Raw genomic sequence first — 26550 nt, forward strand, 5'->3', positions numbered from 1 at the left:
TGGTAAATACATACACCCACATATGTATATATACCTAAACATTTATATATACACACCCATACACAAACACCCACGTACACTGGTATGTGAAATTTTTTCAACCCCAAATGCATTCCTATCCTATAATTAATGCAAGACTGAATAAAGAGTACAATTAGTGCAGTTTAAATTAAATACTGTAAAACAGATTTACTTCTTTTAAGAATTTTATGCTATGTTCCAATGCAGAATGTTCATTAAAAAATTCTACCAAGGACTTTCTAAGAGTGACAGTCCTATGCTGATTTTCATACAAGGGACATTCTACCAAAACATGTTTTACTGACAAGTAAAGCACTGAGGAACTTGCCTCTCTACCCCACTCATCATCAGATATTTATGGGTTGCACAAATGTGGCCGATTCGCAACCTAGTTTAAATAATGCTAGACCTGTTCATTGGGCAGTGGAGCCATGATTGAACAGGTCTAATATTCTTTAATTTAAGATTACTTGTCAAATTAGACTAGTGTTCTTACCACTGGTCTATGCAATAAGCTTTGATAAAAAATTTAAATCCTGGACTGGGGATTCCCATGCTGAAACAGTGGTCAAGCCTAGTTTCTTCCTTCGCTGCTACATCAGCCTGTTTATTACCAATGATTACAACATGGGACGGAACCCAACAAAAATTGACATTTATTCATTTTCTACTGATTAATAGAAAAGTCCAATCTTTAATTCCTTGGACCAGATAATGAGAGAGAAACAACTTCCCTAATCGGGTCAGTGTATACAACATAACTTCTACCATAGAGGAAGTTAGAAAATATATATTTATGGCGTTTAGGACTGCCAGCAGTTGTGCTGTAAAAACGGAGGAAACTACAGGTAATTTCTTTTTAATTACGATGCCTGGCATAACCACAGAGCAACCTACTCCATCAGGGGTTTTTGACCCATCTGTATATATGTTGTTAGCGTTCAAGTGCTCAGACGAGTGTTCAAGAAAATTTGTCTTGAGCTGGGCATCTGAATATCTTTTCTTCTCATATGCTGTACATACTCGTAATTTTTCTCTTTTCCAAGGGAGATAATAGGGGATGTTAAGTTATGCCACTGCTTGAGGAAGAAGTCAAATCTGACAAGATGAGTCTACCACACGAACTTCAACTGGCTTGGGCAGTTTTGGTCTGCTTGGTGTCCTATCATTTGGTTGTTTTACATATTTGTAATTTGGATTGGACTTGTTAAAAAGGATTCTTGATAAATATCACAAACCTCTTTTCTACAATTAAGTAGTGGGGGAAATCCAGCATCTACATATAAGCTCTCCACAGAAGAAATGTGGTAAGCTCCCATGTATATACATAATGCCATATTATGAACCTTGTCCAGCTTAGCTAATGTTGTCTTACATTCTGACCCATAAATCTATTTTACTAAGATACAAGGCCTGATAAATTCTTAAAAGTGAAGTTCTATTGGCTCCCTAATTAATGCCAGAAATTACCTGTAGGATGTTTAGTCAGAGCTTTACATTACTTTCCATTTCATTGAGGTGTTGAGTAAAAGTTAATTTCTTGTCAAAAACAATACCAAGATACTTTACATGATCTTCATATGGCAAGATAGAATTTAAGAACAATGTAGGAATCTCTTCTCTACATCTTGATTGACAGAAATGGATGGCTTTGGTTGTCTCAGAGGAGAATCGGAAACCTCTAGTACTTGCCCAATATTTGTAGTATTAATAGCTGCCTGAATCTTGTGGGAGGCCTCAATAGCTGTAGATACAGTACAAAATACTGTATAGTTATCTGCAAATAACCATCCTTGTACTCCAACAAGAACTTTCTCAAGTAGGCTAATTATGGCTATATTAACCAGTGTTGGGCTGAGAACACTTCCCTGCGAGATCCCTTCTTCCTGAAGGTTGGCAGATGTAGCCAAGCCTATTCTCACTTTTAGGTAATGTTCTGAAATAAAATCTTTCAAGGTATAGAATGCATTTCCATCAATACTCCATTCAGTAAGTTTCAACAAGTTGCCAGTTCATTAGGTAGTATTGTAGGGTCTCTAAATCGAAAAATATGGCTATACAGTGATCCCTCGTTTATTGCAGTAGATTGGTTCCGAGGCCAGCCACGATAACTGCATTTCAGCGAAGTAGGGACACCATATTTACAGTATTTATCTAATGTGTATTTAGACTTTTAAAACCCTCCCTGTACTGTTAATAACCCACCCATTACAGTACTCTATTAACAAGGACAACTGTTAAGCAATTACACTTATAATTAAAAATAAAGATTGTTACTTTACTCAACACAAAAGAAGTTGAAGTAAAATATGAATGATGATGAATTTTCTGCACAGTAGAAATGATGAAGCTGATGATGACTTCTACCGTGCAGCCGATGATTGTATTTTACATCTCTTCAGACGGCGGTGCCCTTTCCTGGGACACCTCTTCCACTTCTTCCAAAGGTGCAACTGCAGTAGTAGCAGCAGGAACCGCCTCTTTTTTGTGAGGCTGAAAATACACTGTGATGGAAGTTGCTGACGCTGCTTCTTTCTCCATTCAAAGAGCATCTAGTAGGGATTCATGACTTCGTCGACCTTGTTGCAAAATTGCACAGAATGAACCATATCATCGTCCCATTCCTGTGACCCCTCTTTCAATTCTTTTGCCAGGTTCCAGAGCTTGGCCAGCCATTCCAAATTCAAGCCAGTTTGGTCGACAACTTCTGTTTCTTGCTGTGTTTCTTCTTCTTTGCCGGCCAACTTGGTCAAATCTTCGAGGTCTGTGTAGACAACATTCATGCACAGGCCCAGCAGAATTTGCCCACCAAACACGCTGCCTGACAGGCACGCCAGATTGTCTGGACACAGCTTAATACAGCTCATGAGGGCTATGGGTCTATAATTATGGGGAAGACAAGTCTTTTAGAGGTTTTAAGACAGGGACAATTATTAAAATTCTGTAATCTTAAGTTCTAGCATTCCAAAAACTATTCAAGATGTCTAAAAGGAATTTTTTGCTGCTTTGCGGCAGGTTCGAGATCATGGGATAAATCATATCATCTTATCCTGAAGATGTTGGTAACGATAAAGATATTGCATGTTCGAGTTCTTCAAGGGTGAATGGAAGATTTTATTCCTCTGAGTTAGAACTAGTAGGAAGAACGACCTTGTCATTGTTCCTGATGGTCTGAAATGAAGGAGAGTAGTGAAGGGCGTTTGATATATTTGCAGAGTGCTTGCCAAAAGCTTGAGCTACCTCCCCTGTATCAGATATTTGTGCATCTTGTACTTTCATTTTAAGTAAACGAGGTACAGTAGTACAAATTTACTTTGCAATTTTTGTATTCTGTTCCAGACCAGTGGAGGAGAATTGTATTCTAATTCGCTAATATATCTAATAAAGGATTCCCTCCTTGCTTGTTTGAATATTTTTTCTTTTCTTTTGCAAGAGCTCTTTTATAGATAATTTTACTAACAAGACAAGGGTATTTACAATATCTTTTGTAACAAGTTCTTGCTACTTTCGGACTTATTGTGCAAGAATCAATCCACCAAGGGACTGTAGGATGAGGATTTCCCGACGTTCTAGATATAGACATCATGGCCCCATATATATAAATTCTCAAGATCTTTATATACTGATAAACAACTTTGAAATTTTATGAGGCTACAATCAACTTTAGTCGAGCTATGGAACAGGCCCTAATCTGCCTCATCAGTTTTCCACTTGGGTAAGCATGGAGATGGAGTATTCTGTATATATTTCAAGAGGATAGGCCATTGATAAGGGCTGTGATTATTTCTAGTCACTGACCACAGGAAGTCTAACTTCAAAGTTGAAGAACAGATTGTGAGGTTAGTAGCAGTCTTTGATTTCAATATCATATCTTGAAGGGGATCTATCATTCATTAAAGTTATGTCATTGTCTAGCATCTCTATTAAATAACCCCAGTGATCACAGTGGGATTCTCCCCAAAGCATATGCTTTACTTTAAGGTCGCCAATAAGAATATAGGGTTGGGATAGTTGATCAATTAGGGACTGTAAATCACTCGGCTCAAGTTGCTGTGGATTGCTGGATCTATCTCACAGTCCATCTTCTAATGTTGGATCAAGGTATAATGAACATAGTGTGCTCCATCTGTTAGGAAAGATTTGCATAGCACAAGCCTGCAAAATAATTTGGGTGAATCTCTGGTTCTTATGCCACGTCCTCACGGTCGAGCACTGTCCGCCGGGCACGAGGGCTTTGCTTGACAACGGGCAATTTCATCGGGCAAACAATCAAACTGTCCGATTCTTGTCTTTAATTTTATTTTTCCCTTTGCCCGAGGACAAAAATGAGGACTTTTTTGACAAGACGAGGTGGCCTACTCTAACATTTGTTATAGCTGGATGACCGAGGTGAAAAATGGGGAGATGGAGTGTGAGCCCTATTTTGGCATACTTTGAGGGTCTCCATTTCTTCATCATAGTTTCGCCGGTGTATTATCACAGGATGATGATTTTGGAAAATTTTTTTTTTTTTTTTTTTTTTTTTTTAACTCTATACCGAGTATTTTTTTCTGCCAATTTTTTTTTTTTTCAAATTTAGGGATCCATGCCACTCCCCAGGACCTGCTTGGTCCTGAGATGCAGGCTGATTCTTTGGCTTTGGGAAGGAACTATGTTGTATCTCCAAGGAGGAAGTTTGGTGTGTTCCTGTGGGGTGAACTCATGAGGTCTCAACAGAAGAGGCCTGTGAACCCCCAACAGAGGTGGTCCTGGAGGTCCCATCTGAGGGGGGGTTGGATTGCCCCTTCAGATCAGGGCTGGGAAGCCCCCAACAGAAGAGGCCTATGAAGCCCCAACAGAAGAGGCCTGTGAACCCCCAACAGAGGTGGTCCTGGAGGTCCCATCTGAGGGGGGGTTGGATTGCCCCTTCAGATCAGGGCTGGGAAGCCCCCTCTCATGGGAACCAGGGGGCCCCATCAGAAGGGGCCCAAGGAGTTCTATCAAAGGAGGCTCAGAGAATCTCACAAGTGGAGGCTCTGGAAGCCTCGTTATGGGTGGTTTTGAAGCTCCAGCATTGGAAATTAGAGTGCAGTGAGACCTCTCATTAACAGACGTTAATTAGCTGTTTGCGGTGTTTTTGGCGTTTTGGAGTGGTTTTTGGGTGGCATAGTGACTGCACGCACTAAACAGCACCAAAGACACTGAAAACACAGCTAATCAACGTCCGTTAATGAGAGGTCTCACTGTATTATCTATTGTTGCGAAAGATTTAGTTTTAACTAAATATGTAGGAATTCTTGGTAAGGAGCTTCTTGGCTTGGCACATGCTGATATGCTCATCTAAGGAATTTATTAATGCCTCCTGTCCCCAGACATACATCTTATAAATCTTATCGTGTGCATGATGGTTTCCCTTACAATTTGTGCATACCATGAGTCTATCACATTCACCATGTTCATGTTGTGAACAATATTGACATAATTTGTCACCAATACAAATACGGGAAGCATGACCAAATCTATAGCAATTATAACACTGGAACACCCTGGGCTTGTATGGTCGCACCTTCATTATTTCCTTCTCTAGAACAATTTCATTTGCCAAACGTGAATTTACAAATGTTATGATGATCACCGATGAGTGTGGTACTTTAAAAATCTTCCACACGTTATAAGGGTACATCTCTAAGATTTCCTCTTCTGGCAGGTCATATACATCTTCATTAAAGATTACTCCCTTAAAGTTTTTTAGGCTTTCTTTTTGTCCTATCTGTCCTCTATATTTAATAGTATTGCTGCCTGTCCAATAGATTGTGTTTGACAAGAAAACTATTTCATCCAAAGTGTTTATGTCTGATGTTTTTATATGAGCAAGCTTTTGGTTTATGAATTTCTTCAGTCTGAAGAGATTTCCACAATTACCGTGAGTTATGATTTGCCATCTAGGTGGATCAGGTGATCTTTATATATTGGTATTTTCTTAGGGGGTCTTCATTTTGGTCAGGTGGTTTGTGCATGTCCAGATACATAGGATGAGAGTCTGCCAGAGAGCACTGCATTTCTATATTTCTGGGTGTAAGTTCTTTGAAAACTTTCATAGCATTTTTGGCATTTGAAAAAGTTATCCATGTTTCAAAGTACCTAATTTTCCTCTCCAAGTCTATTTCTAACTTTTATTGCTCCCAACTTAAATTATCCATAAACAGTATCAAAGCTCTAATTCAATGGAACCTTCTGTACCAACATAGATTTAGAATTTATTAAAAATCAGCTGTGCATGGTTCCAGTTAATATAAATTCCAAAACATTTCCCAAGTCTTTTTCCTTTTCAAGGTCATCAACAAGAGATGGGGTTTTAGGAGTCCCTGCTCCATCAGGAGAAGTTGTAGTGGCAGCAAGTCTACAATAGTGTACCCCCTTTTGGAGGATTGCAGTCCTCCTATCCTGTGAAACTCTGCACATGAAAGGGTGCCTGTGGGGATCAGTCTTCTGCTAAGGAGAGTGCCTTCCTTAAGGTGGACAAACACTTATCAATGGGGTCAAGACCCTTCCCACCATCAGCCCTGGTGCCTGGTACCCCCCATTACCCACAAATACAGGGGACTTGTAACTGCATGCCTGGGACCTGACCCTGAACAGACTGAAGTCTGCAACCCAAGGGGCCTGCCAAGGAGTGAATGCATGTAGAATATAGAATATCCAGTTCATAAGACAAGCCAAGGTCATCTAAAAGATGAAGGGAAGAATTAAATAGTCAAAAGAAATAGGCCTGACTACAATTTGTGTCAGCAGCAGAAAAGCAAGGTCATCAAAACAGTGTACTTATCAGTGTCCTGGCAAGATTCCCCCTTGGCCATTGTCACCTAAGCCCCCAAATGCATCAATGGATCAGGGTCTGGGGAGTGGTCTGATAGTTGTGGAGGAAAATAGTATGCGTGTGTGATATGGGTACTTGGGCCTTTTGGCATTTCTTGGCACATGTGGGTTCTGCTATGTAGTGTAGTGGGTGTGCTAAGTTTGTGGAGGCTGTGGCAAGTGTGTATGCCTAATGTCAAGGTGATCCTCGACTTTGAGGACTTGTTTCATGGTGTAAATTGTCTGTAGTTGTATTTGTGCAGCCTGTAATTGTCTTTAGTGCATTTTATATGGTCTGAAGGGTGAGAGGTTTCTTGGGGAGATTAGGGCTCTTAATTCATAACCAAGTGTATGCATCATTTGTATGCTGTGGTATTGGTTTTTCGTCCAAATATTGTTCCTGCAATTCAAGCACATTAAGTCTAGGTGTGCATTTAGTCCATATGTTCGAGATGAGTTTCAATGACATGGACGTATTGTATGTTACATCTAGAATCTTGGATTATGTATGTGGCAGCATCTGTTGTGGGACCCCCAACCCCAAGAGTTGGGGGGCCAACTAACCACAATACCCCATGCCAATGGCTCTCATACAGGTGGGACCAATCCCTGTAAGCAGCTTTAGTTTACCGGGTGAGTACCACTAAAATGGTTCCAGATCTTGCTGATAAATCATACAAAGACTGAATACCATGGAACTGCTAATGTTACAAGAAAAAGGCAATTTGATACTGTTTTGAGTAATGAGAAATGCGAATACACTTTTCATGGAAGAGTTTGGACGAGTTAAATAAAATGGGCAAGTACAAGGTCAAGGATTTTAACAAGGATGATGCAGATATCATACAAGAGGACAAAACTTAGTAATGGATTGAAATTGGACAAATCTAGGTTCAAGGAAATGGCAAAAACTGGTTTAACAATCAAATAGTTAAATGAAATAGACTTAGTAACCATGTAGTGACTGATGAAATTATTGGCTGTTAAGAGGATAGACAGCTTTATGGATGGGGATGATAGGTGGTACTGGAAATGGAACCGCCTTGTATAGGTATGCAGAGAAGATCCTATGGGCATAGCTCTTATCCTGTATACTATCTATCAATACATTACCCCAGGGCTTTTGTAGGCTTGCAGTTCCCAGCTAACTGGCAACATCCACTGGATTGACCCTATCTCTCCCCCACAAATAACTACTCCAAATCATGGGGAAACCGTGCCAATATTTATCTCTCCACACTATTCTACAAGAGGGTACTTACCTAAACTATGACAAATAAATAGTCCTGGAATTAAAGAACATCATTAAAGGTGCCCACACCTACATGTGAAATTGTTACCATGGACAAGTGCTGATGAATTATCAGTAATCTGTAATTGCGTTGCACAAAGGACCAGTGAACTATTAGCAATAGCAATTTCACATCTTCACTCCTTAGATATCCCAACCTTTTAACCTTGTGAAGATACTTTCCAGGTTGTTCAAACATGTGCCAAACTGATCAAGCTTTGACTAACACGTATGGGCCTTTGTCAAAATTCAAACTAATTTATAACAAGGATTCAGGATAGGTTATCCACTTTGTTGAAAAATTTTCATCGACCCATTTTGACACGTTTTGTTTGCAATTAATACAAGCTTGTTAATGTATTAAAAATACCCAAGCTTTCCATATTACATTTGCAGGTTGAAAAAATTCTAGAATAAAGGTACATGTAAAATTTACTAAAAGTTTAAACTTTGAATCACACACATTAAGCACCTTCTCCAATATTGCTTGAATGTTCTGTAGTATTCATGGTGGTGGCACCTACAACATTCACACTAGTGCAGCACTGTCCGTACCGTTAGCTTCGGTGCCATTTCCTTCGGCAGCGTCCGTGCCATTTCCTTCGGCAGCGTCCGTGCCATTTCCTTCGGCAGCGTCCGTACCATCTCCTTGGGCAGCGTCCGTACCATCTCCTTGGGCAGCGTCCGTACCATCTCCTTGGGCAGCGTCCGTACCATCTCCTTGGGCAGCGTCCGTACCATCTCCTTGGGCAGCGTCCGTACCATCTCCTTGGGCAGCGTCCGTACCATCTCCTTGGGCAGCGTCCGTACCATCTCCTTGGGCAGCGTCCGTACCATCTCCTTGGGCAGCGTCCGTACCATCTCCTTGGGCAGCGTCCGTACCATCTCCTTGGGCAGCGTCCGTACCATCTCCTTGGGCAGCGTCCGTACCATCTCCTTGGGCAGCGTCCGTACCATCTCCTTGGGCAGCGTCCGTACCATCTCCTTGGGCAGCGTCCGTACCATCTCCTTGGGCAGCGTCCGTACCATCTCCTTGGGCAGCGTCCGTACCATCTCCTTGGGCAGCGTCCGTACCATCTCCTTGGGCAGCGTCCGTACCATCTCCTTGGGCAGCGTCCGTACCATCTCCTTGGGCAGCGTCCGTACCATCTCCTTGGGCAGCGTCCGTACCATCTCCTTGTGCAGCGTCCGTACCATCTCCATGCGCAGCGACCGTACCATCTCCTTGGGCAGCGTCCGTACCATCTCCTTGGGCAGCGTCCGTACCATCTCCTTGGGCAGCGTCCGTACCATCTCCTTGGGCAGCGTCCGTACCATCTCCTTGGGCAGCGTCCGTACCATCTCCTTGGGCAGCGTCCGTACCATCTCCTTGGGCAGCGTCCGTACCATCTCCTTGGGCAGCGTCCGTACCATCTCCTTGGGCAGCGTCCGTACCATCTCCTTGGGCAGCGTCCGTACCATCTCCTTGGGCAGCGTCCGTACCATCTCCTTGGGCAGCGTCCGTACCATCTCCTTGGGCAGCGTCCGTACCATCTCCTTGGGCAGCGTCCGTACCATTTCCAGCGGCAGCGTCCGTACCATTTCCAGCGGCAGCGTCCGTACCATTTCCAGCGGCAGCGTCCGTACCATTTCCAGCGGCAGCGTCCGTACCATTTACTTGGGCAGCGTCCGTACCATTTCCGGCGGCAGCGTCCGTACCATTTCCGGCGGCAGCGTCCGTACCATTTCCGGCGGCAGCGTCCGTACCATTTCCGGCGGCAGCGTCCGTACCATTTCCGGCGGCAGCGTCCGTACCATTTCCGGCGGCAGCGTCGTCCGTACCATTTCCGGCGGCAGCATCCGTACCATTTCCAGTGGCAGCATCCGTACCATTTCCAGCGGCAGCATTCGTACCATTTCCAGCGGCAGCATCCGTACCATTTCCGGCGGCAGCTTCCGTACCATTTCCAGCGGCAGTATCCGTATCATTTCTAGCGGCAGTATTCGTACCATTTCCAGTGGCAGCATCCGTACCATTTCCAGCAGCAGTGTCTGTACCATTTCCAGTGGCAGTGTGCGTACCATTTGTGGCAGCACCACTTACAACTCTCACAGCTCCTGCGGCGGCACCCTCCACAGCTGCACCTTGCCTAGCTCTTATTGAATTGACAGCTCCTGCGGTGGCACCCTCCACAGCTGCACCTTGCACAGCTGTTATTGAATTGACAGCTCCTGCGGCAGCACCCTCCACAGCTGCACCTTGCACAGCTGTTATTGAATTGACAGCTCCTGCGGCAGCACCCTCCACAGCTGCACCTTGCACAGCTGTTATTAAATTGACAGCTCCTGCAGCAGCACCCTCCACAGCTGCACCTTGCACAGCTCTTATTGAATTGACCTCTGTATCACTCATGGCTGTCTCTTCTACAGCTGCAGCCTCCACAGATTTTGAATCTTGACTTGCACTTCCTAATCTATCATGAACTTTTATTGAAGGGAAACCGAAACTGGAATAGCTATGCCCTGCCAGTGTTTGACATCCATATTTTGTATGGTCACCTTCCTTGCAATTCAGAAAGCAGGCTAGACAGGCAAAACGATGATAGGTTTTTCGGCAGTTATTATAATCTTGCAAGCAGCTTTTCTTTGGGGCCTTTCTTGAGTGATTCACATCCTCCTGTAATGAACAACCAGTTAAACAAGATGCAGTCTGATACCAAGAACTATACATTCATTTCACACTTAAACAACTATCTTACCCTCACTACTCCACACCAACCACCCATGGCCATGAGGAATACAAACACAAAAGTAGGGGTCATCTGAAAAGAGATTACATCCAAGATAAGACCATTCCTTAATCTCGTCACCTTGAAATTATTACTGCAAGGCCCTGTGGTCCTACATGGAGCAGAACTGCCCATTTTTTAAAACTTGTCCACCCCCTCAACTCCAGAGGTGCAGCGCCTAGGGCCTGGCACTAATGTGCACAAGATCTCAATTATTTTATTTATCACCTCTTCAAACAGCTGACAATTGCTCCCTTCTTCCTACTTTCAGCTGGTGACAAGTCCCACAATGCAACAGAACATTCCAAGAGTTTCTTCAGTGATGTTTTGTCATTTCCTAGACTAGCTGAGTAGTCACGTCACCCTGAGGTAAACCACGGCTGGAACCATTTTCCCACAATTCCTTTATACCGTATTGTGTTATCAACATGCATGTGTACAATAGTCTTCCATATAGTGTTGTATAGGGAAGTTTTGCATCATGGACAGTTACCCGCAATGAAGTCATTCAGCCTCTTCTGGTAACTTAGGGCTGGATAATGACCACACCACACCCTGGCCAGGTAAACTGTCCTTTTAAGGGGGTGGGGGTCAGGTATGGATACCAGCAATGTATAGTCTGTTGATGGAGCAGAAAGTGACATGATTACGGACAAGATTCTGGAGGGCGTTTAGTGGTTCTGGATATAGCAATAGAAAATTATATATCTTGTAAATCATGTCTATGTAATACAAGTTTTTCTTGGTGGAAATAAATCTGAAAAAATTCCTAAAAGTGATGCACTAACAAACTGACCTATGACTGCTTCAGACTCCACCTTCGTTTTGATAAATGCGAGGTTGAAGAAATTAATGATAAATTAGTCTTACCTAACCTGCATTTAGTAATGTGGTACCTGTAATTCTAGAGGTCATCAGGGATGTTGGCCAATTCTGGCATCCGATAGGACTGTGGGGTATAGGAGTTTCATAGCTTGAAGGAAAGCATGAAGCTCAGCTCAATTGCACAGTTTTAAAAATATGTAGTGTGGCAATGTCAGTGAGAAAACGCCCAGTACACAATGTCAACGCCATCAAACTGACTGGACTCGACAGACAACATGGTGTCTCGGACCTAACGTTGCCGCTCCATTTGGTAGAGTACCTGCTTTTAGCAAGTAGTTTTGTTATACATTTCTGCCAATAAAAACTTACTGTGTTGATGTATTATAATTTACAAAAATACCCAATTTTCTATTGCTATATTACCCAAGTGTGCACATCTAAAAAAATACTCAAGGGGATAGCTGGCAAGCAGAGGGCTGGGTGGGGGGTGTAAAGGGCAAGTAGGGGGGGCCTGGTGGGGGTTAAGAGGCAAGCAGGGGGGCCAGGTAGGTGGGTGGCAACGGGCAAGCAGGGGGGCCAGGTAGTGTGGGCAACGTGCAAGCAGGCGGGCCAGGTAGTGTGGGCAACGGGTAAGCAGGGAGGCCAGGTGGAGGCAACGGGCAAGCAGGGGGGCCAGGTGGGGGGCAACGGGCAAGCAGGGGGTCCAGGTGGGGGGCACTGGCCACGAAGGGGGGCCAGGGGGGGGGCAACGGGCAAGCAGGGGGGGCCAGGTGGGGGGCAACGGGCAAGCAGGGGGGCCAGGTGGGGGGCAACGGGCAAGCAGGGGGGCCAGGTGGGGGGCAACGGGCAAGCAGGGGGGCCAGGTGAGGGGCAACGGGCAAGCAGGGGGGCCAGGTGAGGGGCAACGGGCAAGCAGGGGGTCCAGGTGGGGCCACCGGGCAAGCAGGGGGACCAGGTGGGGGGCAACGGGCAAGCAGGGGGGCCAGGTGGGGGGGCAACGGGCAAGCATGGGGCCAGGTGGGGGGCAAAGGGCAAGCATGGGGCCAGATGGGAGGCAACGGGCAAGCAGGCAGGCCAGGTAGTGTGGGCAACGTGCAAGCAGGCGGGCCAGGTAGTGTGGGCAACGGGTAAGCAGGGAGGCCAGGTGGAGGCAACGGGCAAGCAGGGGGGCCAGGTGGGGGGCAACGGGCAAGCAGGGGGGGCAACGGGCAAGCAGGGGGGGCAGGTGGGGGGCAACGGGTAAGCAGGGGGGCCAGGTGGGGGGCAACTGGCAAGCAGGGGGGCCAGGTGGGGGGCAACAGGCAAGCAGTGGGGCCAGGTGGGGCGCAACAGCCAAGCTGTGGGACAGGTGGGGGGCAACGGGCAAGCAGGGGGGCAGGGGGGGGCAACGGGCAAGCAGGGGGCCAGGTGGGGGGGCAACGGGCAAGCATGGGGCCAGGTGGGGGGCAACGGGCAAGCATGGGGCCAGGTGGGGGGCAACGGGCAAGCACGGGGGCCAGGTGGGGGGCAACGGGCAAGCAGGGGGGCCAAGTGGGGGGCAACGGGCAAGCAGGGGGGCCAGGTGGGGGGCAACGGGCAAGCAGGGGGGCCAGGTGGGGGGCAAGGGGCAAGCAGGGGGGCCAGGTGGGGGGCAACGGGCAAGCAGGGGGGCCAGGGGGGGGGCAACGTGCAAGCAGGGGGGCCAGGTGGGGGGCTACTGGCAAGCAGGGGGGCCAGGTGGGGGGCAATGGGCAAGCAGGGGGGCCAAGTGGGGGCAACGGGCAAGAAGGGGGGCCAGGTGAGGGGCAACGGGCAAGCAGGGGGGCCAGGTGGGGGGCAACAGGCAAGCAGGGGGTCAGGTGGGGGCAACGGGCAAGCAGGGGGACCAGGTGGGGGGCAATGGGCAAGCAGGGGGGCCAGGTGGGGGGCAACGGGCAAGCATGGGGCCAGGTGGGGGGCAACGGGCAAGCATGGGGCCAGGTGGGTGGCAACGGGCAAGCAGGGGGGCCAGGTAGTGTGGGCAACGTGCAAGCAGGCGGGCCAGGTAGTGTGGGCAACGGGTAAGCAGGGAGGCCAGGTGGAGGCAACGGGCAAGCAGGGGGGCCAGGTGGGGGGCAACGGGCAAGCAGGGGGGCCAGGTGGGGGGCAACGGGCAAGCAGGGGGGGCAACGGGCAAGCGGGGGGGCAACGGGTAAGCAGGGGGCCAGGTGGGGGGCAACAGGCAAGCAGGGGGGCCAGGTGGGGGGCAACAGGCAAGCAGGGGGGCCAGGTGGGGGGCAATGGGCAAGCAGGGGGGCCAGGTGGGGGGCAACGGGCAAGCAGGGGGGCCAGGTGGGGGGCAACAGGCAAGCAGGGGGGCCAGGTGGGGGGCAACAGGCAAGCAGGGGGGCCAGGTGGGGGGCACCAGGCACGCAGGGGGGCCAGGTGGGGGCAACAGGCAAGCAGGGGGGCCCGGTGGGGGGCAACAGGCAAGCAGGGGGCCAGGTGGGGGGCAACAGGCAAGCAGGGGGGCCAGGTGGGGGCAACAGGCAAGCAGGGGGGCCAGGTGGGGGGCAACAGGCAAGCAGGGGGGCCAGGTGGGGGGCAACAGGCAAGCAGGGGGGCATCTGGGGGGCCACAGGCAAGCGGGGGGTCAGGTGGGGGCAACAGGCAAGCAGGGGGTCAGGTGGGGGCAACCGGCAAACACTGGGACCCGGTGGGGGGCACTGGGCAAGCAGGGGGGCCAGCTGGGAGGAAACGGTCAAGCATGGGCCCAGGTGGGGGGGCAACAGGCAAGCATGGGGTCAGGTGGGGGGCAACGGGCAAGCATGGGGGCAGGGTGGGGGGCAACGGGCAAGCAGGGGGGCCAGGTGGGGGGCAACGGGCAAGCAGGGGGCCCAAGTGGGGGGCAACGGGCAAGCAGGGGGGCCAAGTGGGGGGCAACGGGCAAGCAGGGGGGCCAAGTGGGGGGCAACGGGCAAGCAGGGGGGCCAGGTGGGGGGCAATGGGCAAGCAGGGGGGCCAAGTGGGGGCAACGGGCAAGTAGGGGGGCCAAGTGGGGGCAACGGGCAAGCAGGGGGGCCAGGTGGGGGCAACGGGCAAGCAGGGGGGCCAGGTGGAGACAACGGGCAAGCAGGGGGGCCAGGTGGGGGCAACGGGCAAGCAGGGGGGCAAGGTGGGGGGCAACAGGAAAGCTGGGGGCAACAGGCAAGCAGGGGGGCCAGGTGGGGGCAACAGGCAAGCAGGGGGCCAGGTGGGGGGCAACAGGCAAGCAGGGGGCCAGGTGGGGGGCAACAGGCAAGCAGGGGGCCAGGTGGGGGGCAACAGGCAAGCAGGGGGCTAGGTGGGGGGCAACAGGCAAGCAGGGCGAGGGAAGTGGATTAAGGGAAAAGAGGAAAGTAAGGAACGAATCAGGGGATAAGAAACAGGACGATGGGCAAGTGGCAAGACAAGTATAATAGGCAAACGGGCCAAGAGGACATGGCAAGGGTAGGGGAGGGAAACTACAAAAGGCAAATGGTGGAACAATTACAATGGCCAGCAACCAATTACGGTTAATGTAAGCAGGGTAGGGGGCAATGTACAAACAAGGAGAAATAAATAATGGGTAAAGGGAACGAGTGACATGCTACTGGAGTAAATCAAGGAAGTGAGCTACAAGTGGGAGACGATGGACAGGGATAATGGGGGTAGGGGGGATCCAATAAGCAGATAGGTGGGAAGGTAATCAGGCATTGAGGGAGGCAGGCAGACAGGGTGAATCAGGTTGGTGCATACACTGATGTACACAGACTAATGTTTATTCATGACCGCGTGTCTCTACAAACATGATTCAGTGGGCCAACATTGGTCATAGGTTTGCCCATTTGTTACCGATATACGTCAACCTAGGCCCACTAAATCATGTTTGCAGGGTGCATGCAAATATGGACAACCTTGTTAACAATAGAGGTTTTAGGGTTGCCATGAAGACTAATAACTATAGTTACAGAGGTATTGGTATCAATGCACCTGAATATTTAATGTATTGCTACAGAATCAAGGTCGGGTTTTGGAAGGGCACACATTGACGAGCCGTCGGAACGATCAGGTTATAGAAGGCTGATAGAGTCTGCAGTTTCGAAGTTGAGTAGTAACAAGAGGAAATCACGCTTACGAATTAAATATACGTTTTACTTACCGTTGATGCGAGAGTTTTTTATATGGATTTAATGTGTACTAAATCCTTCGATTAACTGGTCACTGGGTGCAAGCGTTGGTGACTGACGGGTTGAAGCTGGTTTTGTAACCGTTGACTTCGCCAACTGGACAGTTACAGTTTTCGAATGAAAACTGTAACTCGAACACTCGAATCTCGAAGTCAACGAGTCTCATTCATGTTCAAAGTCTCGCCGCGTCATAAGTAAAGAAATTATTTTTGGAATTTTTCTTTTGTTGGTTTTTGGGTCCACCATGGCAGCATCATCCCTAAATCCATTTTTGCAGTTTCTCTCCCCTGCTCGACAGATATGCAAGTGTATCCTTCATTCCATCCATCTCAATATCGATCTTCCTATCAAGCTCACTTCACCCATTTATGCTCTCCACACGCTCTTTGCTTGTATTTTCTCGTTCATTTTTCCATGTTCAAATTAAATAATGGCTTCCCGTTCTCTTCTTCACCTCAGCGTTTCTCACTCTACTCAAAATATGTATCCGTTCCCACATTCACTGCCATATGTGAACCCAGGTATTTTAAGTTCCTCTTCATCAATCCGCATTTTACACTCGCATTCAATCTGCCACCATCATCACTCCTTGTACATTTCATTATTTTACACATTTATGCGTAACTTTCCCCACATACCTTTCCAAACTCAGTCATAATGTGTGTAGCCTCTCCCTAGAACCAGTCCCAGGTCTAGGGTCATTCGCAAACAAAAGAATATTCACTTCCCATGTCCTTCCATACATACCCACGTGTTCAAAACCTTTGCCTAGCACTTTAATTCCCTGTCCATCCACACACTGTTGCCATTTGTATATGACGACATCACGCAACCTTTACACACCACAAACTATTTTTTCTTTATTAGAAATGAGTGTAGTGACGCGCTGCTGGTCAAAACCAGACTGGCCGTCACACAACTTGACTTGGTAATTTGGGAATATGATTCCCACGGACTTTTATGATGAGCCCGTTTGTATGTGAATTAGTATATGAGTGTGTTTGGGTTTGGCCATACCCAGTCATACATCCACGAGATGTGCATACATATGTGGGATATGTATGCACATCCCGGTGAATGCTCCCTTTGCTAACATCAACAGTGAATTGAATCAACAGTGATAAATCAATATATGAGAAAAAATTAAAAGGGGGGCTGACACTCCACCAGCCGACGTAATTCAAATTGGCTGAGTTGGCTGCATGGGCGGTGCACAAAACCCTCATATATTGTCGGGGCCCTCTCCTCACAAAAGCAGTTGCGGGGCAATGCTGGAGGTAGTGCTCGAGGGTGGCTTCTGGGTGGCTACAGTGACGGCATCTTCTTTTTTCAGGTGTTGGATTTCTCTTTATTTCCCAGAAACAACGGTCCTCCAGTCGCAGACGGAAGAGCAGAGTTTCCACTTTTCTAGATGTGGAGCGAGCAAGAACAAGGGGCTCGTAGTCTGTGACTGTCCTGTACCACCTCGCCCTATCTGACACCTCTGCCTCCAGTTTGTGCTGGAGGAACCGTTGTACGAGTACCTGGTTAAGAGCCCTATTTCGTTTGCGCAACTGAATTCTGCTGAGAGGGACAACAACATCGACTTCGGGTCTTTAGCGCGCCGACTCTGCTGCCGCATCGGCTAGCTCATTGCCTGGGACGCCTATATGGCTTGGGACCCAGTTGAGCGTAACCCTCCTGCCTTGCTGGTGTAGCTTCAGCAGGAGCGCTAGGATGGAGGTCAGTAGGCGTACATTGTCGCTGGGCTGTGTCGTATCTAAGTTGCCTAGCAGAGAATATGAGTCCGTGTGGACCACCACAGGACCAGTTCGAGGTATTAGAGCGCTCCTTGGACCGCTATGGCCTCAGCTTGGAGAGTGGACGTATGATCAGGTAATCTCTTGCCAAAGGTTAAAACCCCCGTCTGGGGTATTGGCTGCATGTTATTGTGGCAAAGTAACATGCAGTTGATACTTTAGGGTCTTTATGGGGCACCCCTACAGACCAGAACCACACATCATTTTGTCTGTGATAGAGGAAGACTCTGTTCATAGAGAAATGATGACACTTTTTTATTATACTGCTACTGTCCCTCCATTATGCTGTCCCCCAACCCCTTGTTACTGTCCTGTACCATTTCTCTGAATTTTCATTTCCTTTTTTCACTTACCCTGTGGTGGGGGAAAAGAGTGTTACCACCAAGTCTTCCTACTTGAGTCGTAAGAGGCGACAAAAAACGGGATGGGGGAAAGGACAAGGAATCCTTCTACCTGTAACATCACAGGGGACACTTCTAAAAAAAGTAAAGGCATAAGAGGGTCCAGGAATTTTCCAACCAGTACCCTAAGGTACGTGGATGTGGATATGCGTGGATGTAGTACAGATGAGAGTAAAAGGGAAGATTTGGCAGTATGTTTGTGAGAAGAAAGATGTATGTATTGGCACTGAGTGAAACTAAGTTGAAAGGGAGGGGCGAGTATGAGTTTGGGAGTGTAGTTGAGAGGTTCTCAGGAGTGAAGAATGGACGAGTGAGAGAAAGGGTGGTTATACTAGTAAGTGATGAGATAAGTAAGCGTGTAGTAGAGTGGAGGGAGGTTATTCAAGGTTGATGTAGATGAAGGTGAAACTGGGAAGGGAGATGTGGGTCTTTGTAAGTGCGTATGGGCCTGGTAGTGAAAAGAGTGTAGAAGAAAGGGAGGCTTTTTCGATAGATCTAAATGAGCGCGCAGAGGGATTAGGAAGAAATGTCAAAGTAGCTGTATTGGGAGACCTTAATGCTAGGGTAGGAAATGAACCAATAGACGGAGTGATTGGGAAGTATGGAGTTCCAGGAAAGAATCGTATTGGAGAGTTAATGGTGAAGATTTGTCTCGAAAGAGGGTAGATGATAGCAAATACAATGTTTCAGAAGAAAGTCAAGCATAAGTACACATGGGAGAGGATGGTGGATGGAAGGGTGGTAGATAGAGCATTAATGGACTATATAGTGTTGGAGTATGGTAGAATGAGTTAAGGATGTACATATTCTAAGGGGAGAGAGCGGGGGAATATCAGATCATTTTCTGGTGGAGGGTAAATTGAGAGTGGAGAATAGGTGGAGAAAGAGGAAAAGGGCAGAAGGTAGGGAGGTACTTAAAGTGAACTGCTTAAGTGAGAAAGAAAAGGAGAAGGAGTATAAAAAGAAGCTGAGAGAGGAGGTAGTGAAGGATAGAGCTAGGGGTGGAGGAGGAATGGGGATAGTTCAAGGAGGAAGTCATAAGGTGTGCAAAGATGGTGTGTGGAACAAGGAGGACGGGGGGAAATAGAAGGAAGGGCAGTGAATGGTGGGATGAAGAAGCAAAGAAGGGTGTAGAAGACAAGAAGCAGGCTTTCATAGATTGGCTACAAACTAGGACGAGGGAATCGTATGAGAGGTACAAAATAAAGAGAAGAGAAGTAAAGCATACGATAAAGGAGGCACAGAGGAGAGTACGGTAGATGTGAAATGGGGTAAGAGTATGACAGAGAATTTTGAAAGTAATAAAAAGATGTTTTGGAAAGAAATTAAAAGAGGAAGAGGAGGCGAATCAAGTAGAGAAGAAAAGGTAAAAGGTGCAGATGGAGAGATGATAATGGAAGAGAAGGCAGTGAGAGGAAGGTGGGCAGAGTATTTTAGAGAGTTGTTAAATGTGAAGGAGGATAAGGAGGGAAAGGTAGTTGCAGTGGGAAATGCTAAGAAAATGAGGGTGACGAATGAGAAAAATGGGAAGAAATAAGGAAAGATGAAGTGAAAGCAGCTGTTAAGATGATGAGAGCAGGTAAGGCACCTGGGTTGGATGGATGCCATGCAGAATGTCTGAAAAAAGGAGGTACAGTTATGGTGGACTGGCTGGTGAGGTTATTTAATGTTTGTTAGGGAGAGGGTAGATTGCCGGAGGAGTGCTTGTGTAGTTCCACTTTACAAGGGAAAGGGGGACAAGTGTGAGTGTAGTAGTTTCAGAGGGATAAGCTTGTTGAGTGTAGTTGGGAAGGTTTATGGGAGGGCCTTAAATGAGAGGATTAGGAGAGGAATAGAGGGAGTAATTGGTTTAGGATAGGTAGAGGTTGTGTAGATCAGATTTTTGTGGTAAGACAGATATATGAGAAAGCTATAGGAAAAGGGAAGGCTTTTTTTTTAGGGGGGGTGTTTTTATGGATTTGGAAAAGGCTTACGACAGGGTAGACAGGAAGGCACTGTGGGAAGTATTGCAGATATATGGGATAGGAGGAAAGCTGTTAAGAGCAGTCAAGAGTTTTTACGAGAGTAGTAGAGCTTATATTAGGATTCGAAACGGAGAGAGTGAATGGTTTGAGGTAAAGGTGGGACTTCGTAAGAGATGTGTTATGTCACCCTGGCTGTTCAATCTATACATGGATGGGGTGTTGCGAGAGTTGAATGCAAGGGTAGTGGGTAGGGGATTGGAGATGGTTAAAGAAAATGGAGAAAAGTGGGAGATAAGCCAGTTGTTGTTTGCTGATGACACTGCGCTTGTAGCAGGATCAGAGGAGAGATTGAGGAAGTTAGTGACAGAGTTTGGGAAGGTGTGTGAAAAAAGGAAGTTGAAGATAAATGTGGATAAAAGTAAGGTGATGAGATGTACAAGGGGAGAGAGGGGCAGCAGACTGGAAGTGAATGTTAAGGGAGAGAGACTGGAGGAAGTGGATAGTTTTAGATACTTGGGTGCGAATGTGGCAGAAAAGGGAGGAGTGGGGGTGGAGGTAAAATGTAGATTGAGAGAAGCGAGTAGATGCCTTGGTGGATAATGAGAAATAGACATTTGGAAATGGATGATAAGAGGAGATTGTATGAAAGAGTGATTGTGCCGACAGCACTGTACGGGGCAGAAACATGGAACATAAGAGAGGACGAGAGAAGGAGTTTGAATGTGTTTAAGATGAAACGCCTGAGAAGTATGATAGGGGTTACTAGGCTGGATAGAATAAGAAATGAGGAGGTAAGGAGAAGAACAGGGGTGGAAAGGGAGTTGGGAGATAGGGTTGATGAAAGAGTATTAGGATGGTTTGGACACTTGAAAAGAATGAGTGAAAAAAGATTTGTGAAAGAAATGTGGAAGGCAGAGGTGGAGGGAGTGAACATGAGGGGGCATCCTAGGATGAGATGGGTGGATGGGGTAAAAGTGACATTGGGGAAGAGAGGAATGTCTGTTGAGAAAGGACAGGAGAGGACAGAAGATAGGGGTGAATGGAGAAGGGTTGTGTATGGATGGTGCTGTGATGCATGAGGGGAAGTGGGTGGGGGATGTGGGGTGAGGAATTATGTATGAGAAATAAATTGACGCAGCCCGAAGGTATTTCTCCCCGTCTTCTCATTTTCTTCATGAGGGGACGGAGAGGGAGGTCACCGAATTAATGAAGCGGCCTTGCTGTAGATGTGCTGTGTTTTGCAACACTGCTTCTGACCCAGGGCAATGGACAAGATGTAGGGATGACCCGTCATCCAAAAGGTACCAAGATAAGAGGGTGGAGGAGAGTGGAGTATGTAGGGGATGGAATGGGAGGGAGTGGTTTCTATGCCTTTTTCTTTTGGGTACCTCCCGGGTAAGGGGAAAAAAAGCCTTTGGTATATGTATGTATGTATGTATGTATGTATGTACGTATGTATGTAAAGGTCATACCATCCGTCACGAAGGCAGCCCCTGCAGCACGAGGCCTGTTGGGGTCTACAGAACCATCCGTCTAATAGACCGCCATTCCAGGTTTCGACAGTGTGCGGATGTCCTGTAGGGCCTGCGCTCGCACTCTTTCCTGGTCACATAACTTCTTATTGGGAAGCTTTGTGACAACGAAGGTTGCAGGCACTGACAGCCATTGAAGTGGGGACTTGAACTCGAGCTAGGCCTATATAATCGCTGTAGTTGGCAAGCGTAGTTAGCAAGACGTCTCGGTCAGCCAGCCAACAGGCAATCAGAAACTCGAGAAAGCTCCCCGGGGACCATCGCTGAACTGCCAGCCTTCTTTAAAAGGACGGCAACTGGCCGAGACAACCAGTTCTCGCCTCGGGACCAGTTCTCGGGACCAGTTCCCTCCAAGCAGTAGTCCTCTTCAGCAAGTTGCCTCGGACGCAGTCCTCTCCAGCAAGTAACGTCTCCGAGCTTCAAGCGGCCCTTCGCACCAGCCCAAGACACTTGATGAGGCCCTCACTCCGGAAGCTTCCCTCTACAAGCCCTCGTCCGTGACCTCTGAACATAGTGACCATTAAATCTTAGTGTTAGTGTTATTGTGAGTCTCATTTCCCTGGCTTGTCCGAACCTAACCACAACACGAGTCACGAACGAATGGGGAACAATAATAAAATATATGCTTGAAGGATATAAAAGTCGTATTGACACAAATTCTTAGAATCTACTAAAGGAAGACATAGTCCAATTTGTAGAATAGAAAATAAAGCAATGTTTCTTTTATATTATGTATATAGGTAAACGATTTAAGTTCCCGGTTCTTACCACCTGCTACTCTTAAAATATTTGAACTGCCTTCAGTAGCATTGCCCAAATCCAGGTATTCATATCACGTTAAAAATACATCTGTCAACCCCATTGTACGTATTTTCCAAGTTCATGAAAGCTCAAGATATATCCTTACCTTCTGTTGCAAACCTCTCATTTACCTGTCTCACAATAGAAAACTGACGCGTTCATATACTTCACCCATTACACTCACAGACTGATCTCTCGAAAACAAAAATTTACGACATTTATACTTTGTCTCCCATCCCTTTGTACATGGTAATGGTAGTAGTAGCAGGAAATTAGCATATTTCGTCGCCACGGGAAACGAGTGAACTTACTGTGATAGCAATAAACAACTATAGTGGGGACCTAGTACAGCGAGAGTTAACAGGTACAGTTGTATAAAGTTTTGGGTGTCAGTACTATACTATATGATCTACAGCAATTTAAATCTAGACTACCTTGTGATCTACATTAAAAATATTGTTATAAATTTGCAGTTATGATTAGAGGGGAATTAAACATTGAAAAGGGAGACTTGTTTTTATTTTATACTAGAAACATGAACATTGTGACTATACAGCACGGATATAATTTAAATTGCAATAAAGATATTTTGCTCATTTGATCTTAAAATCTTCCAACAAATGAAACCTAAATGAGTTTGAAATATTTGCAACGGAACACTTTTTTTTTTTTTTTGAGGAGGAGGAGGAGGAGGAGACAAATTTTAGCTTTTGTCCACGACCGCTCGATGTTCTGCATATGTGTTCTATCTTGGTTATTAACATAGCTTTCCTGGTGGTTGACAGTGGAATCTATGTAATATCATCAGTTCAGATTCGAATATGCCGGCCATTCATCTGACTGAATGACGGGGCCTATTTGCACTTCTCTTAGGATAATTGGCTCTCTTTTTGTTACATGAAAATAGCGCGACAATCTAAGCCATTTTTAAGTCCGAAGACCCATGGACCATCTATTCTTCGTCCATGATTTCTATTATTTCCAACAGCTACCTCACTGTCAGTTGATTCGGCTTGTTGATAACCAGCAAGTATATTTTCTTCTTCCATCAAAATGTACCTCATCTATCTGAACAGGATTGCTCGACAGACACGGACTTCCCTGCACACATTAAACCAGTCGCATATAGTACTCCTGGTCCTTTCAGTCATTTCTTTAGTTACAGTAGATGAGTGATATTAAAAAAAAAAAAAAAGTTAAAAAAAATTTACATAATGTCAGTTTACAATTATTTTTCCTGTTCAAGTCAATATAACGAGAGAGAGAGAGAGAGAGAGAGAGAGAGAGAGAGAGAGAGAGAGAGAGAGAGAGAGAACTATAGCACACAGACTTAAAAAAAAATTATCCCCTCTTTGTGCATCGAGGAGCAAGACGGCGTCCACTTTTTTTTCAGCCATTTCTCCCTCGCATTTGATGTATGGCCCCAGTATCTCCGGTTTCATAAATGAATTCATAGCGTCGAAGAACTTCTGTAGCAGCTTCTTCATCAGAGACTTCTTTCAACGGCCTCGGGGTTTAAATTATGTTAATCATAACATTTTGTTTGGTTTATATTCCAAACCCATCCGACGAGAGAGAGGAACACGGTTTTGACCTTATACAGAAAACCTCTTTAGTACTATCGCCCATCAGGACTTTCCACAGAGAGGAACACGGGTAGATCACAAGCTATACCAGCATAACCTGCAGATCACATACTATACCAGAAACATGCATGTAGATCAGACACTATACCGGCACCAATTTTTGTTATAATGGTAAATATGTGGGAGTGAAAGGATTACAGGCGACAAAATATCGACATGCGTCGATCGCAACTATCTGTTGACCACATTTTCAGTATATCCTCTACTTTATCTGTTATTTTCCATGTTTCACCACCACATAGCATAATTGATCCGGTACATGATTCATAAACACAGCTTTTCCTCTTCACTGGGATGATTCTGTTCTCTGGCACTTTTTCCTTCCTTAGACACACATTAAACAACCTCATTAGCCAGTGCACTATTTCTCTACCTCCCTTCTAGTGACACCACATGGCATCCATCTAACCCAGGTGACTTACCTGCTCTCATAATTTTGAAAACTACTTGTACCTCATCTTTTATTACTGTCCCTGTTTTCCTCTCCCATTACCATCATTTTCCAAGTGCCTTCTATTGCTACCACCAATCCCTCCTTATCCTCCTCCACACTCAACAACTCTCTAAAATACTCAACCCATCTTTCCCTTACCACCTGCTCTTCCATTAACACCTTTGATACGATTATGCCTATATGGGTGTCATGAGGAGCGAGTAGGTATATGAGGATAACGGCGTCGGCGTCTTGATTATATCTATTTTGTAGTAGCTGAGTAACCCCCATAGTCTTATCATATTTTCTGTGGTAATTAACATTCAGAGTGAAAGAGAACGAATAATACAGCTATAACTTTATATTTTATAATGCGAGTATTGTGATGCATCATCGTACATCAGGCAGCTAATGCTGCATGAAAGAATTTGACTCGTATTAAAGAGGCTAAGATCTGTCCATCTGTGCCTTTTACGTTTTCTTCTATACTTGATTAATCTCCCCTTCCTCTCTTAATTTCCTTCCAAAACATCTTTTTATTACTTTCAAATTTTCTGTCATACTCCTCCCTCATTTTACATCTGTTCTCCTTTTTGCCTTCTTAATTTTTTGTTTTGGTTCTCTTCTTTTTTCTTTATACCTCTCATATGTTTCTCTGGTCATACTGTCATACTTTGCAACCAGTCCCTGAATACTCCCTTCTTCTCTTCTACTACCTTCTTCACTTCATCATCCCACCACCCACCTTTCCCATTCTCCTTGTTCCACATACCATCTATGCACACATTGTGACTTCCTCCTTGAAATACCCCCATTCCTCTTCCACTCCTCCTTCTACACTATACTTCACCACCTCCCACACTTCTCTCTGTTAAAAGTTATGGGTATTATATAAACGCTTAGAAAAGCACTTAGCTGTTTATTGTTCTTCAAAGGCATAATGTACATGACACAAAAATAAGTTTATGTTCAGACAAAAATATACACATTAACCTCTCCAAGCCGTGGTTTCACCATGACTAACGTGCAGAAGCGTAATGTTTCCCTTAGCGCGGGAAATCTCTCAGGCCTAGCAACTGAACTTTGTTATACATGCAAATTAAGCACAGATTATATAATAAATCAAATTACAAAATTCTTACTATACATTGCATTGTACATTCAATAAAAAACAATACAAGATGCACAATAACAAATATCTATATTTCAACACTCTCAGCTTCTTGTGATCCTACTCCATTTCCTTTTCACTTAAAGAAATAAGTGAAGAAATATTAGTAAAAGTGGTGTGGAAGGCAGAGGTGGATGGAGTGAATTTCAGGGGACGACCAAAGATGAAATGAATGGATGGGGTGAAAAGGGCGTTGAGCAAGAGGGGAATGTCTATTTAACAAGGAAGGGATAAGGCAGGAGATAGGGCTGAATGGGGAGTGGCTGTGTGTAGATGATTCTGTTATGTAAGGAAGGAAGGAAGGGGCAGAGGATGGAGAGTAGGGGTGGTTATGTGTGAATGATATTTTGATACACCCTGAATGTATTTCTCACCATTTCTTTTTCTGCACGATAGGACGGAGAGGGGAGAGGGTCGACGATTAAGTGAAGTGGCCTAGCGGTGGATTCACTGCGTCTTGTTACATTGCTTCTAAACCAAGGCAGTGGGCGGGATACAGGGATGACTTGGTATTCATAAGGAGCTGAGATGAGAGGGAAGAAAGGGTGGGGATAGGAGTGAAATGGGTAGTAGGTACATACCTTTGACTTGGCTACATCCCTGATAAGGGGAAAAGCTCTTGGTATATATATATATATATATATATATATATATATATATATATATATATATATATATATATATGTGTGTGTGTGTGTGTGTGTGTGTGTGTGTGTGTGTGTGTGTGTGTGTGTGTGTGTGTGTGTGTGTGTGTGTGTGTGTGTGTGTATTAACAACAACAATGCACTTTAATTCTAAGCCATCAAAGGCCGACATGCAGATTGAAATGCGGTACTGCTAAGGACTCGAACCCAGCAACCACATGACAAGTGCCGTAGTAAGTTTTGCTGGGTTCGAG

The 26550-nt window shown here is 46.1% G+C and overlaps 2 protein-coding genes across 2 annotated transcripts in view; one reads left to right on the top strand and one right to left on the bottom strand.

Annotated features, from left to right (window-relative positions):
- The window catches only part of Gk1 (Glycerol kinase 1), a 107006-nt gene extending 95580 nt beyond the window's left edge, over positions 1–11426 (top strand). Inside the window, exon 13 of the mRNA XM_076204278.1 lies at positions 11186–11426. Coding sequence (XP_076060393.1) covers positions 11186–11268 — 83 coding nt within the window. The 3' untranslated portion in view covers positions 11269–11426. The remainder of the gene's footprint in view (positions 1–11185) is intronic.
- Positions 8561–16015, bottom strand: LOC143036687 (uncharacterized). The gene is made up of 3 exons (XM_076204275.1): positions 15878–16015; positions 10885–10947; positions 8561–10802 (listed from the first exon to the last, which is right to left on the bottom strand). The coding sequence occupies exons 2-3, from the start codon at positions 10945–10947 to the stop codon at positions 8676–8678; spliced, it is 2190 nt and encodes a 729-aa protein (XP_076060390.1). The 5' UTR covers positions 15878–16015; the 3' UTR covers positions 8561–8675.
- Positions 16016–26550: the final 10535 nt, after the last annotated feature.

The sequence above is a fragment of the Oratosquilla oratoria genome, chromosome 21 (assembly GCF_046742065.1).
Source record: "Oratosquilla oratoria isolate Oo_2021 chromosome 21, ASM4674206v1, whole genome shotgun sequence".
NCBI lineage: Eukaryota > Metazoa > Arthropoda > Malacostraca > Stomatopoda > Squillidae > Oratosquilla > Oratosquilla oratoria.